The sequence below is a fragment of the Apodemus sylvaticus genome, chromosome 2 (assembly GCF_947179515.1).
Source record: "Apodemus sylvaticus chromosome 2, mApoSyl1.1, whole genome shotgun sequence".
Lineage (NCBI taxonomy): Eukaryota > Metazoa > Chordata > Mammalia > Rodentia > Muridae > Apodemus > Apodemus sylvaticus.
Window position 1 is genome coordinate 179,241,653 of NC_067473.1, and position 14,682 is coordinate 179,256,334.

The 14,682-nt window shown below is 40.8% G+C and overlaps 1 protein-coding gene across 1 annotated transcript in view; it reads left to right on the forward strand.

The window, feature by feature from the left end:
* Pde3a (phosphodiesterase 3A) overlaps positions 1 to 14,682 on the forward strand; it is a 260,516-nt gene that overhangs the window by 205,451 nt on the left and 40,383 nt on the right. The window contains exons 3-4 of the mRNA XM_052175199.1: positions 9,624 to 9,878; positions 10,246 to 10,400. Coding sequence (XP_052031159.1) covers positions 9,624 to 9,878; positions 10,246 to 10,400 — 410 coding nt within the window. The remainder of the gene's footprint in view (positions 1 to 9,623; positions 9,879 to 10,245; positions 10,401 to 14,682) is intronic.

Here is a 14,682-nt window from a genome sequence, read left to right on the forward strand (position 1 = left end):
GGGCTCTATAGGTCCCCTCCTATAGTACTATGCATGTATGTATGTTATCTTAGGAGGGACTTCATATGTAAACTCTTAATGCCTTCCAGAAAATTAAAATAAGCAAACATCTGTTTCCTTGGGATGGCCTTTTGCCAAGGTTCAGCCTACAGTGACTTACTGCAAAATTTTCACATGATTTCATTTTTTAAAAATTTCCCAGCCAAGTTCAAGTCTAAAATTATAATCAGATCCTATGCAAGTATAAACACATATGCAGTTTTTCTGGCTCTGAGGCCAGAACCCAGAAGATGCCAAAGATCATTTTTATGGTCTCCAACTCATTTTCTAGAATAATTTAGCATATCAAAGACCAAAACAATATTTCCTGGTAATACAGACAGCCTCCCAGGGAAAGGTTGGGAGGTGATGGGATGTTGCATCTTTCTGTAGAGATTTAAGAGGCTATATAGTCTCCCAATATACACCAGGCCGCTTTTCTCTATGTTGGGCACCAACATCACTTAAGGAAAGTCCCAGAGCCTCTCCTCATTGTGTGTCATCCATCTCTTATGCTGTTTACCATCTCTTCTTCCAACTCCCTCTCCACCCTGGGAATGTTCTTCCGTGCTGTGCTTGCCTCCCAGGATGCCTCCCAAGATGACTAAATAGAAAAGGAAAATACTCCCAACAATGGGTCTCAGATGCCTGCTCTTACAACTCCTCTCAGGGTGTGTCATAAATCACGCCAGCACAATTGACCATGCTAGCTGAAAGCAGGGCTTCTGTGGGCTTCCTTTTAACAGCCAAAAATTAATCTCAGACCTGTTGTGGAGCTTTTGGGTATAGGGAATGTAGACTTTATAACTACTTTGCCTAAAATAAAAAGGTGAAAATGTTAGAAGTTCTGCTTTTACTGTTTTAGTTTTGTTGGTAAAGATTCTCTCTAGGCTGTTGTCTTCATTTATAAACAAATTCTGACTAGACAGCTGAAGACAATTCAGCATTTAAGACCCACGATGGCCCTCGCAGAGGACTTGAGTTCAGTGCCCAGCACCCATGTTGGATGGCTCACAAGTGCCTGTAACTTCAGCTCCAGTAGATCTCAGCACCATCTTCTGAATTCCACAGGCACATGTACACATGCACACACATGTACACATGCACACACATGAGCAAGTAAGCACACACATGCATGCATACAAATAAATAGTTGTTGAGAGAGAGAGAGAGAGGGAGGGAGAGAACAAGTGAGAAAGATGTGCATGTTCATGATTCTTTCTTTACATGTGTGATCATGTTCAGGTCAGTAACAACAGTGCTGGTAATATGTAATATTTAATAAATATGTATTTCAGGCTAAACAGTTGCTAGGACTCTTTTCATGGGATTTTCATTTCACATATGTATTGTACACAGTCCTGGGTTGCAGGGATATTCTTTGCATCACGTCTATTCCATACACTCTCCAGCCCTTTCCTCTCAACCCACTCCTATTAGTCACTTAGTTCACGTCATATACAGACATGATTTTATATTTCTGTAATTGTCTTCTTAAGACTTTAGCAATACTTCTACATATGGCTTCATTTAACTGTCAACAAATAGGTCCCACTTTAGAGCTGAGAAAGCAAAGGTTCTAGAGAAATATATTTTCCTATATGCACATTAGCAAATCTAAAACTCTAGCTCAAGCAGGTGACGTTGTATTGTATGTCCCTCGTGACCCCATATAATAGATATTTGAGAATAAATAAATGTCTTGCCCTTCACACCAACTCTTGACCCCATTAGATAGATATTTGAGAATAAATAAAATTTCTTGCCCTTCACACCAACTCTTGTTTTCTAACTTCACACATAGAAAAATAATATAGTGGGATCTGCTTTGGAAACTATTTTCTCCCAGTGTTGGTTACATCATCATCATTATTAGTTATTATCATTAATATATTATTATAATATGTAATTTTAATTTCTTCAATCAAAAAATATAATGATATCACTTATCCCCTCCCCCTTCTAACACCTCCCATGTACCTGCTTTCTCTCTTCAAATTCTTTTAAGTATTGTTGCAATTTATGTGTGTGTGTGTATGTGCATACTCCTAAATACATGAACACAGCTTTCTCAGTCCATATAATGTAACTTTCCTATAATGTCTAGGAGACACAACCTCACAGCAGACTTCCTGGTCCTGGTTGTCTGTCTTTTACAATCTATCTACCCTGTCTTTCTAGTGTTTCCTGAGCCTCAGATGCTAAAGTAGTATTGTAGATGTATCAACTGGGACTGCACACCCCATAATCATTTATTATCTACATTTTGACCAGTCATTATTTTCTGTCATGACCTCCATCTGTTGCAAAGAGACATTTCTTTGATGATGGATAACAATTACAAGTATCTGTGGGTGTAAGCATAAATATTTAGGTTATAATTAAGATCCATGCTGATTTAATAGAGTGACAATTGTAGGTTCTCCTCCAAGATCCAGGAGTATACTAGTTTTGGAGAGCTGGCCATGTCTTCAGTATTAAGCATGATTCATTCTCTCCCTCTCCCTCTCCCTCTCCCTCTCCCTCTCCCTCTCCCTCTCCCTCTCCCTCTCCCTCTCCCTTTTCCTCTCCTTCTCCTTCTTCCTCTCTTTCTCCCTCTCCATATCCCTCCCCATCCCTTCCCCCTCCTCTCCCCCTCTTACAATTTACAGACATCATAGATGGACAGAACCATTACTTGCTCCCCTGCTTTGGAAGCTGCATGGTGCTTCTTGATGCTTATTTTCAAATGACCCATATATTTCATCTTCAGTTCCAGGAATCATAAGAAATAGCTTGTCATAGGTATTTTATTACATCTCATTTCAACCAAAAGTAAATGCCGGGTTAAAAACATGCTGAAGCTCTGTTAACTGCCTTAATTAGGAACAGAAGTTGTGGAATTTTAAAAGTCTCTCAATCAGAAAAATCATAAAATATTTCATGGATTTTTCCATACCTCTAGTAATGTATTTTCACTTAGTATGTAAACTGGCAAGCTTTCCCACATCTTTTGATGAGGAACCAAAATGCCTCCTTTCGGAGGTTGTATCCCCTGTATGAATGACAGCTCCAACACTGCCATTCATACATTATACTATGGAGGACTACCAATTTCAGTTTCTTTACAGTGGAAATGAATTAGGAACTTGGGAGCATTGTTAGTAGAAAGCCACGGCATGGCTTTCTGTTTGAACTTTTGAAATCATGACTGATATCCCTAGTTCAAGGAAGTATACTTTCTGAAAATTCTTTACAAAATCTGTGCAAATTCACAAAAACTACTTTCTAAGGAATGGATTCCATTGCCTCTTTGATTTAGTGATATCTTATTTCCATATGTAATGTGCTGTGATAAATATAAACAGACCTGGGAACCAGCAATCCTGACATTTTGGTCTAAGTACATATTGACTATTGGGAAAAAGGAGTTTGTGAAAGTTCCAGATAGGAGTTTCTTCCCTGTAAATCTCAGTGTACATTGTAAAGGAAAAGAGTAATAAGTGCTTTATAATAATTTGTAAAATAGAACTGCCATGAGATTAGCAGTCAGTAGAACAAGTGTTTTACTAAATTTGTAATATAATTTTAGCATTAAAATAATAACTGTTGGAGAGACAGCTAAGTGAATACAATGCTTGACATGCAACTGTGAAGACTGCAGTTTGGATATCCAGGAGGCCTGGAGGACAATCCTAGCACTTCAGAAGCTGAGCTAGAAGAATGCTCACTAAGTAGGACATCTAAATCAGAGCAGGGTTCTACAGAGAGAATCTGCTTTAACATATAGGATGCAGAATATTGATGGAAAGCACAAAGCATCATCCTCTAGAATACACGCACACACATATACATACACACATGAACATGAAAATGTGCACATAAATGTGAACATGCAGATGTGCGCAGACCCCCACATAAAATGATATCAAAAAATACTCTATAAATCATTGGCTTCTCTCTCCTCTCTCTCTCTCTCTCTCTCTCTCCCTCTTTCTCTCTCTCTCTTTCTCTTTCTCTCTCTGTCTTTCTCTCTCTCTCTCTCTCTCTCTCTCTCTCTGTGTGTGTGTGTGTGTGTGTTTGTGTGTATGTGTGTGTGTATTTCATATAGAAAAATGCTAGAAGGGACAAGTGAGCATTTGGTCCTTCATGGTGGAGAAAGGCAATCCTGTGGACCCTGATGGAACTAGTACATTGGGTTGGCAATTGAGAATCAGAGAGAGAGACAGAGACAGAGAGACAGACAGAGACAAAGATCTAGCCATAAGTAGCAATAAACTATAAACCCCAAGTTCATATTTCCTAAAGTTGACTTAGCCTTTCCAGACAGTGCTGCCAGCTGGGACCAAGTATTCGAATACATGAGCTTATAGGGATGTCTCATGGGCAATCTGTCATCCTGAACCTTCGGTTGAAGATGAAAACAGCACTTTGCAATTGTTCAGATCTTTTCTTATGATGCTACTCATGCTTGTGAAAATTGAAAGTCAGCATGTGAGATACTATCAGGGATCTGTGAAATCAACTGGAGGGAGAAAAGATGGGAGGACGGGAGATGCTTTATAGGGAATGCTTTCAAAAAGACAGAGGGTAGAACTGGGTGTGGTGGTGCACACCTTTAATCCCAACACTCAGGGAACAGAGGCAAGAGGAACTATGTGAGAGAGATGCCATCCTGGTCTACATAGTGAGAGAGACTCCATTATGAAAAAAGAAGGGGAAAGTGAGGAGTGGAGAAGCAGGGAAGGGGGGAGTTAGGGAGAGGAGAGGAGAGAAGAGGAAAGGAGAGGGGAGGGGAAAGGAGAGAGGGAAGAGGAGGGGAGGGGAACAGGATGGGAAAGGAGGGAATGGGGAGGGGAGAGGAGGGGAAAGGAGGGGAAAGGAGGGGAGGGAAGGGAAGACAAGAGGAGAGGAGGGGAAGGAAAAGGAGTGGAGGGGGAAGTCAGGGAAGAGGAGAGGAGAGGGGAGAGGAGGGGAGAAGGTTGAAGTGGGGAGGAGAGAGAAGGGGATGGGAGGGGAGAGGGGGTAAGGAGGGCAGAGGTTTTGAAGTAGTGGGTGTGCCAAGAGCACCCATTCTTTTCACTTTGATATATAAAACTTCAACTGTTTGTTGAAGTTAAATACCTTATTTTTATTTTAAAATGGGGCTCCAGATTTGGTTGTCATTAAACAGTGTTTCTGGAATTGTCTTTTCTGAATGTTAACTATAAATGCTTCTGTTATAAAGAAAGATTAAGGTAGCATGCATTCATGTTTTATGTTGTGCTTGGGATATTTTTTAAGTTTTGTTTAACCATCTACCTTAACAGACTAGCTGTGGCCTGTAGCTAATGTGCTGAGGATAACCTCAGATTGTTAGATTAAAGCTTTTCCTTTCAGTGGCCTTTGCATAAACACAATTTTAGTAGTTATTGTCACTGTCAAATATTTTACTAGCTAAATGAAACATACGATTATTATCAGGATACTTAGAAAATACCTTGGAGTGAATTCTCCATTTTTCCCACTTTGTCCATGATTTTAAAACACCATATCAATTACAGAAGCCCCCATTGCCTGACACTCGCTAACAGTCTCTCAGTGAACATGCATGGTTTTCCTGCTGCTTACTGGCGGTCGGCGTAGCTCTCGGTATCTCAGTGTCGGTACTCTTGGCAGATTTTGAGCAATCAAATTTGAGTGTTAGTCTTTCATTTCATGCTTCGGTGGTTTCTTTAGTTATTTGAGCCAAAAGGGTAGTGATAACTTCTTACACACAATGCAGCTTTTAACTCTTTCGCAGTTCTGCTCTTACATGCAAAACCCAGTCAAACCAGGCATGGCCTGATATCTGTAGGCAACAGGAGCTTCTTGCTTCTTCTTATTTCCTGTTTCCAAGGCCAGTGTGGTCATGTTGGCTCCTCAGCTGATTCCAATCCGAATGTTTTGCTTCTTGCCTGCTTTTCTTTTTGAAGAGTCTTTGCTACAGGACTGTACAATATATAGGAAATGATGGCATGTTCCAGCTCTGCCAGCCTGTGCATTACCAGACTGATAATCTCAGGGTAGATCCTGGTCTGGGCCCCATGGTGCCAGACTGGTGGGCTTTGGGGGTTTTCTCTTGAACCAGGCTGAGTGGTCCCATGTGGAGCCGTCTTTCTCTCTCACTCACTCCAGCTCACTCCTGCCCATGGTCTATGGTATCAGGCAGAGTTCTAGGCTCTGAGCTTGTTCCTGATGGGCCATGCAACCCCAGGCAGGGTTCATACATGCACATGATGTTCTCCGATGATATTTATTCCCCCTTCTCCCTAGATACTTCATACAATTGGAACATTTTTCTCTAAACACATATGGAATACAAGCCATGCTTTTATAAGCTATGTTTAAAAACAAGCAAGGGACTGGTAAGAGAGCTCATTGCCATAAAGGTGCTTCCACATGGTACACAAGAGATTCTCTCTACAGGTAGAAGAAGTTGGACTCCAGAGAATCAAATAATCCTATTTAAAAAAATGGGTACAGAGCTAAACAAAAAATTCTCAACTGAGGAATATCAAATGGCCAAGAAGCACCTAAAGAAATATTTAACATCCTTAGTCATCAGGGAAATGGAAATCAAAACAACCCTGAGATTCCACCTTACCCCAGTCAGAACGGCTAAGATCAAAAGCTCAGGTGACAACAGATACTGGTGAGAATGTGGAAAAAGAAGAACACTCCTCCATTGCTGGTGGGATTGCAAGCTGTCACAATCACTCTGGAAATCAGTCTGGTGATTCCTCAGAAAATTGGACATAGTACTACCTGAGGACCCAGCTATACCACTCCTAAGCATATACCCAAAAGATGTTCCAACATATAACTTTAATAGCTTCTTTAATAAAAGCTTTAGAGCTATCATATTTCTATTTGTATTATTACATAGGTTATTGCTTCAACCGTAATCATGACTCAAGATTTATAACTGCTAACACAGAATTGTTTGATTATATTATCTCTTTTTATTCCTGCAGTTACTTTTATAATTTAGTATTGACATTATGGGTATGTAAGCATAAACTTTACAACCTACATTTAATAAGGGTTCAGTCTCTCCTCTAGCCCACTAGCCAGCAGAGGTAGTAGAAGAGAAAAGTTATTAGGATATCTGGGAAGTGGACCTGTTCAGCAATAGTTCTTTGGGGGTGAGCTCGTTCTCCAGCAGCAGTTCAGTCCTGTAGCAAACACCAAACATGATTCAGCGTCAGCTTCAGTGCAGTCCTACAGGCAGGCAGACACCAGGCATGAACCAACAGCTGCAGACAAGTCCTACAGGCAGGCAGACACTAAGCAGCTGTAGTTCAATCCTGAAGAAGCTGCCAGGCTCCCCAACTGGCCTGAGGCGGGGCCTCAGAAGAGACAAGCTGACACAGGAACCTCATAAGCAGTTCTTGGCAAATTTCCCTCAATGGTGGTATTACTACAAGTTGAGTTCAACAACTCTATGTAAGGTAAACCAATATATGCATGTAGTTAGCAAAGAATAGTGGTGGGGTGAAGCAAACGAAACCAATGCTCAGTGTTTGTCTCCCACTGTATGTGGGGTCATATTTTTACTCTTTCATCAAGAGTCCTTTGACATGTCGGCTATGTCAAAACATCCTTTCATCTGTGTCTGCTTCAGGAAAATATGCTTTCATGTGTTTGCTTTAGCAAGACATCCTTTCACCCATGTGCCCCAGCAAAACATCATTTGGCATAACTAACTTTGCAAAGAAACTAAAAGTTTCCACTTCATGGGTATTATTATTATTATGTTTTTTTCTTTTCTTGTTCTATTGCTTGAGAAACTATATCCTGCATTGTTCTCAAACTCACTATAGAATTAAGGGTGACCTTAAATTATCCAAATATTGGGATTACAGGTATCACCCACTCTCAGTTCTGCCACTATTATTATTATTATTTATCATGCCCAAAGTCACAGGTTGAAGAAATAAAAACTGGGAGATTTTAGTGATCTAAAAGGTGGAGGTAATGGTGCTGGAAAGTGTTGGACTGAGTCAGACCTGGATCTAAATGCCTGGATGTAGGACCTGCCTCCTAAATCAGTGTGATGTGCAGCTAGAGATTACATGGTCCTTTTTGCCTCATGCTGTGACTACATTGCAGGACACATGGTCCTTTGCCATTTGCTGGAGGCTTTACCTGGCTACCTGGCCTTGTCTGAATACCTCTTCTCCCTACCGCCAATCTTTCTGGAACAGCTGTGTGGGAAACACATGTCTTTACTTCCTGATCTAGTTTTTGTTGCTCTTTACTCCCCTACTCTGTCTCCTACCTTAACATCCTGATCTGACAGACAACTTGACAAAACACAACAAATGGGCCACAAAAGTACAGAACTGAAATCTGATCTCAACAGATTTGAGACAGAGTGAGGATTTGGAGACAAACTTGGTGACTTTTCATGTCTGTCTCTAAAACTAGTCGACCTCCCTACCCCATGCTAGGCGCAAGTTAAAACTTCTCTGGAATCAAGATCTTCTTGTGTATTAATGCTACTTCCAAAAGGAGATTTTTCCAGAGATACTTAGTAAAACAGAGAACTGTTCATGAGGAAGGCTTAATGTTTTTCCCCTCAAATTCTCTGCTTTTGACAACCAGGTGCTGATTGGTTCGAGATCTTTTGTTTGTTTGCCTTAGGGTGGTCGTTATACTGGCTTTAAAGCCAGCGCAAGGCAGCTGCTGGACTGGCAGGCGCACAGCCCTGGGACAGTTTTAGTCTTATTATACATGCTCCATTCCTCCTCCAGCTCTGGCTTTGAACAAGGTACTTCAAATGGAGCAAGAAGCTGCCCCGTGCTGTTTCACAGTGGGATGGCTGTACAGTAAGAGAATGTGTTAGAGGTTTCCACCGGCTGGAAGAAAGGCTTCTCAATACTTCCAGTGTAGAGAAATGATGACTGTTTCAGGGCGTAGGTGTGCTGAACAAGGTTTGAATATTATACAATAAATATGTCACATATGTACAACTGTTTGAAATGGTTTTCGAAATATTTAGTTTTATGGTCGTGTGTACGAATGTTTTGTGGGCACGTATACATGGGCACCAGGGGTTTTCAACCTGTGGGTCATGACCCTCTTGAGAGTCTAATATCAGATATCCTGCATATCAGATATTTACATTACAATTAAAAATAGTAGCAAATTTACCACTGCAAAGTAGTAATGGGGTAGTTTACGACCAGGGGTCACCACAACATAAGAAACTATACTAAGGTGTCTCAGCATTAGGAAGGTTGATAACCACAGCTGTGTACCATCTGCATGAAGTCCCCACAGAGGTCAGAAGATGGCATCGGACCCAAGGGAAACAGAGTCACAGATGGTTAGGAACTGCCATGTGGGTTCTGGGGTTCTCAGCAAGACCAGTAAATGCTCCCAACTATTGAGCCATCACCCAAACCCATATCTATAACATTTATGGGTCAGTAGTAAATATTCTAAAAATACATCGTTTTGAAAAGTAGAGACCTATAAAACTAACCATGGCAAATTTTAGTGTCGAAACAGCAATGTGACTTGAACTCCCTTCACTCCTACACACTCACCTCCCCTGACCTCTTGCTTTGGTGTCCCAGTCAGGAACCAGCATCACTGTGGACATTGCCGTGATGGGCGAGGCCCACGGTCTCATTACCGACCTCCTGGCTGACCCTTCTCTGCCCCCGAATGTGTGCACATCCTTGAGGGCCGTGAGCAACCTGCTCAGTACCCAGCTCACCTTCCAAGCCATCCACAAGCCCAGAGTGAACCCCACTGTGACCTTCAGTGAGAACTACACCTGCTCCGACTCTGAGGAAGGCTTGGAGAAAGACAAGCTGACCATTCCCAAGGTGGGTGCGGCCTGACGGGCGAGGTCTTCGCTCCTCTTTCTACCATCTCAGGTTTCCTTCCTGCTACTTCTGTGAGGTCCTAGACAGAACCTTCCTGGGTAGCGCTGGAATCCTGGTATTTGCTATGTAGCCCATTTGCTTCTCAAATTCACTGCCTGAAATTCCGCGGGGTACAGCAGACATGGCTGACTGTTACCCCTTTCACTCAACTTTTGAGTTTCTCTTTCAGTGTTTCAGGACAGGAATGGATGAAATTCAGCCAGTATTGTTCAACACCTGCTTCAGTTTATCTCGTTTCTGCCCACTGTTTTACCTACAATTTGATGGCCTAAAGTGTGGTTAGTGATAACGTGAATCTTCCTTCCAGCGCCTGAGAAGAAGTTTGCCTCCAGGCTTGCTGAGAAGAGTCTCATCCACTTGGACGACTACCACCTCTGCCACAGGTCTGCCCACTTTGGAGCCTGCGCCAGTGCGGAGGGACCGCAGTGCCAGCATAAAGCCACATGAAGCTCCTTCGCCCAGGTCAGACCCCATTTCCACTGACTTCACATCTCCTCATCTCCTCAGAGGACTTACATGATGAAAAGGATCCATAGAGTCCATGAGACGAGAGGCCAACCAGAGTTACAGAGAACAGGGCTTTGAACATGCCAAATATGCATGCTTAACCACAGAGTACTTTAGGGCTAGATTGACATGGCCTTGAATGCAAATGTAAGAGCAAGTTGGGATGAGCCCTGCACCTAGGATATTGAGTGGAAAAGGCTAAAGTCAGAGTGAAGTTGCACTATACTTTACCTCCTTTGGCATTCATACTCAGAACTTTAAATTGAACACATCTAGTCTGACATTTACATGGGATTCTTACCATGGCTGCCAGACCCATTCTGCTTACTATTTTCAGAATTCGGAAGGATTATAGATAAATAAGTACATAGCATCTTAATAACACTTGATATTTGAATCTTATTCATTTCTCTGTGTGAATGTGCATGTATGTATATGTTTGTATATGTGTATGTTTTTTGGGGTTTCTGTGTGTATCTGTGTGTATCTGTGTATGTATAATTGTGTGTATATATGTGTAAATGTGTACATGAGGGAGTGCATGATGCATATGTGTATGTGTATATTTCTATATGTGTCCCTATATGCATGCATGTTTGTATATATATGTATGTGTATACTTGTGTGTATGTATATATAGGTACATGTGTATATGAATGCATATATGTGTGTGTGTATATATATGTGTGTATATGTATGTATTTGTATGCATGTGTACATGCACATACATTCATGTGTGTATGCATATGTTTGTATATATATGTTTGTGAATAAATGTGTATATGTGTGTATGTGTGTGTATGTATTTGAGTAAATGTGTGAATGTGTGTATACTTGTATGTGTATGCATGTATAAATGTATGTGTGTACATGTGTGCATGTATGTAAATATACATATGTGTGTATGTATACATGTTTATATTTTTATGTATATATGTGTGTATATGTATATCTGTATGTGCATACACATACATATTCATGTTTCCTGGGCAAATGCTTTCACCTTGAGCCATACACTGAGCTTTACATTTTATTCAATGTGTTAATAGTATATTAATTGCAATTTTACAAAGTGGCTGTATGAGTCTACTTTCCATCATCCTGACAAAGTGCCTGGTATCAGTTAAGGATTATTTGTCTCTAGCTTTGAAGGGTTCCCATCTGTGTTTGTGCAGATTTTGCTTTGGGGCTTTGGAGTCATAGTACATCAGGGCAGAGGAGCCTGATCACCTTGTAGCTCTAGGACAGAGAGAATGGAGAGAGGGCAGAAGAGAGAGGGAAGACAGGTGCTAATATCCTACTATGCCCTGCAAAGGAGCAGCCCCACTGATCTGATCACCAGGAAGCAGGCCCTACCTTTAAAGGTTGACTCTGCAGACTGAGCCCTTAACACATAGCCCTTGGGGCAAATTCAAGATCAAATTGTATTAGTGACTGAAAGGCCTTAAGTTAAAAGGCTAAAGAAAAGTTAATCTAAAATGAATTTGTAAGAAAACACCACTAAGAGATGTGCTTCCAAAGGCGGCTACTTTGTCTTTTCTTTCCAACTTAGAAGAAAATTAGAATACTTTATATGAAGCCAGTAATTATAATGACCTTTATCCTATAATTTCAGAATTATTTTATATATACAGCAGCTCCATTATTGGTGGAGTGACTGAAAATATCTATATCTTTATGAAAATACTTAATAGTAATGTCTAAAAGAGTCTCCTCTTCATGACATGGCGATATTGTAGGAATGACAATTTCCCCAATCCCAAGGCTTGAGTGAGGGCAGACTCCCTTGCTAGCATTGCCTTTAGTAAAGGTTTACTTTTCCTCCTGTAGAGTACAGAGACAGAACTGCTCTGTGCCTCTTCACCAGCACCTGGCACACGTTTGCCCTTAGTGTTCCGTTCATAAATTACTAGAGCTCTGCACTTTGAAACCCAAGAAGTCCTCTACCAAGGGGATCCTGAAGGGCTACCCTGGTGAGGGACTGTAGAGTCACTCTCCCAGACCACAGCTGTGGAATCAGCTTAACCCCCAGAACAGTTTACTGATTTCACCATGCGATGGCCTTGTTAAACAGACTGACTGGTTAAGTTTCACTCTAGTTTTTCCTTTGGACTACTTTTTCTCCTGGCCAGGCCAGGAATTGAGTCAGGACATAAACCTAGATCCAGCTCCCATTAAAGCATTTCCTCCAGTCAGGCTCACCTCTCAAGGGTTCCTCTTTCTACCAAAACAGCCAAGTGCTCGAACAGGTGAGCATAGAGAGACATCTCGTATCCAAAACACACTGTCAAGGAAAACTCAACATTCCCTATTATACTTTGCTTGATGCTCCGTGATTTTCTATGTGGAAAATGACTCTATGAACAACATACAGCCACCTTCTTCTCAATGCCATTGCTGTGTCCTTTGTTATTCTGGCCAAATCTGGTTTCTGCCCTTCTTTGCTTCATGTGAAATCAAGGTTAATAATGAAGTCGTCACAGAAAAAAATAAGCAACAAGGTTTCAAAGAAATGATTTTTTTCCTCACCTCTAAAAGATCTTGTCATACTAATTTATAAAGTAAGTGAATGAATAAAAAATATGCTCACAGAGATATGGCCTGGAATGTGCCACCATTTTGTTTATCCTAATGGTATTCAAAGATCTTGTGCTTGTGTATATTTTTCCCCACAGCATAGATACTCCTTAATTTCACTGTGCTATAAAAAGTCAGGTGAAAGTCTGATCATAGTGCAGCTTTCACCATTGTGAAGGCATCAGCTTCATGTGGTGAGAACTTATCTCTTTAAGGGAAAACCACATATCTGGAAGTGGCTAAGGTATGACTGTTAAATATGATGATTTTTGAAATCCTTCAGACTCCAGAGAACCATTGCTACAATTGCTGATTGATTTAACAAAAGGATTTTAGGTTTCTTCCTTTTTTTTGCATTGTATTTCTTTTTTCCGTATCTTTTTTTTTTTTCCATTATGGTACCTTGGGGACTTAATGATCCATAGAACTTTAGAAGCAGAAATGAAAGCAACCAATATGTTGTGAGAACTCAGAAGGCAGAGAGAGGAAGAACTTTGTGATTTCCCAGCTAGCCAGGGCTAGGAATGGAGACCCTGTCCCAAAACCAAATAAACAACAAAAACCAACTAAACATAGCAACAGTTTCTGGGCCTGAAAGATACAGGAAGTTGATTTCCCTCTGGAAAATTTAAATAATGCCTGTTGCAAAGGATACAGGATTGATAGTCAGAGGAACAACTCAGGTGTGTCTTTCAAGAGACATGAGTTTTCAGGAGTCTCTATACCCACCCCCAAGAAATGATTTTAAAAATAGACTGATAGTGTAATAGGGCACTATATTAGATGGGGGAGTGCCAATAAATGCTTTAAAAGTAGTCTGGAGAAACAGGAGTCGCTGGCATATGTCACCCTCCCAGTCATTCTAAGCTCATCTCTTAATTGACCCTGGGTTTGGTAAATCACACATAATAGAAGCTGTAAGCTTCCTAACAAGGTACTCCTACTCAGTTTAGAATTGAAAATGGAATTATTACAAGGGGATGTGAAGAAGTAAAAGGTCCTTGCTTAAAGAGAGCTGAGATCAATTGCTCTTCTCTGTTGCTTCAGAATCAGTGGCTACTTGGAACTTTCAGCCCCTTTCCTCTCTAGAAAACAAATTCTTATCTGTTCATTAGTTCTGAGCAGGCATGAGCCAACCTTGGTCATTGAGAGCTGACAACTACCTTGAGGCTCACACCAAGCTGTACGCAGATGTGACCCTGAGTATAATGCATTTAAACAATAAACATTGATTTAGGTTGTTTTGTTAATAGCATAATATAATAAATTAATATATGCCAGGTTAACATGGGATGGATATAGGCAGCACCTAATTAATCTGAACATCATTACATTAAATTTTACAAACTTTTCAAAATAAACATGTTTTACCTGTTTTTAAAGAATGCTTCCATAGATTTTTAATTGTGTGATATGAGTGCCTTTGTCTGTATGCATTTATGTATGCACCACATGTTTACAATACTTTCGTTAATGAGAAGGAGGGTATTGCATCACCTGGAATGGAAATGACATATCATTGTGAGCTACTGTGAAGGTGCTGGGAATGAGCCCAGTGTCTTGTCAAGAGCAGCCAGTGCTCTTAAACCACTGAGCCATCTTTGTATCCCCCTTTTAAATATTTTTTGTTGTTGTTATTTCTGTAAAAGAACCTAAGTAG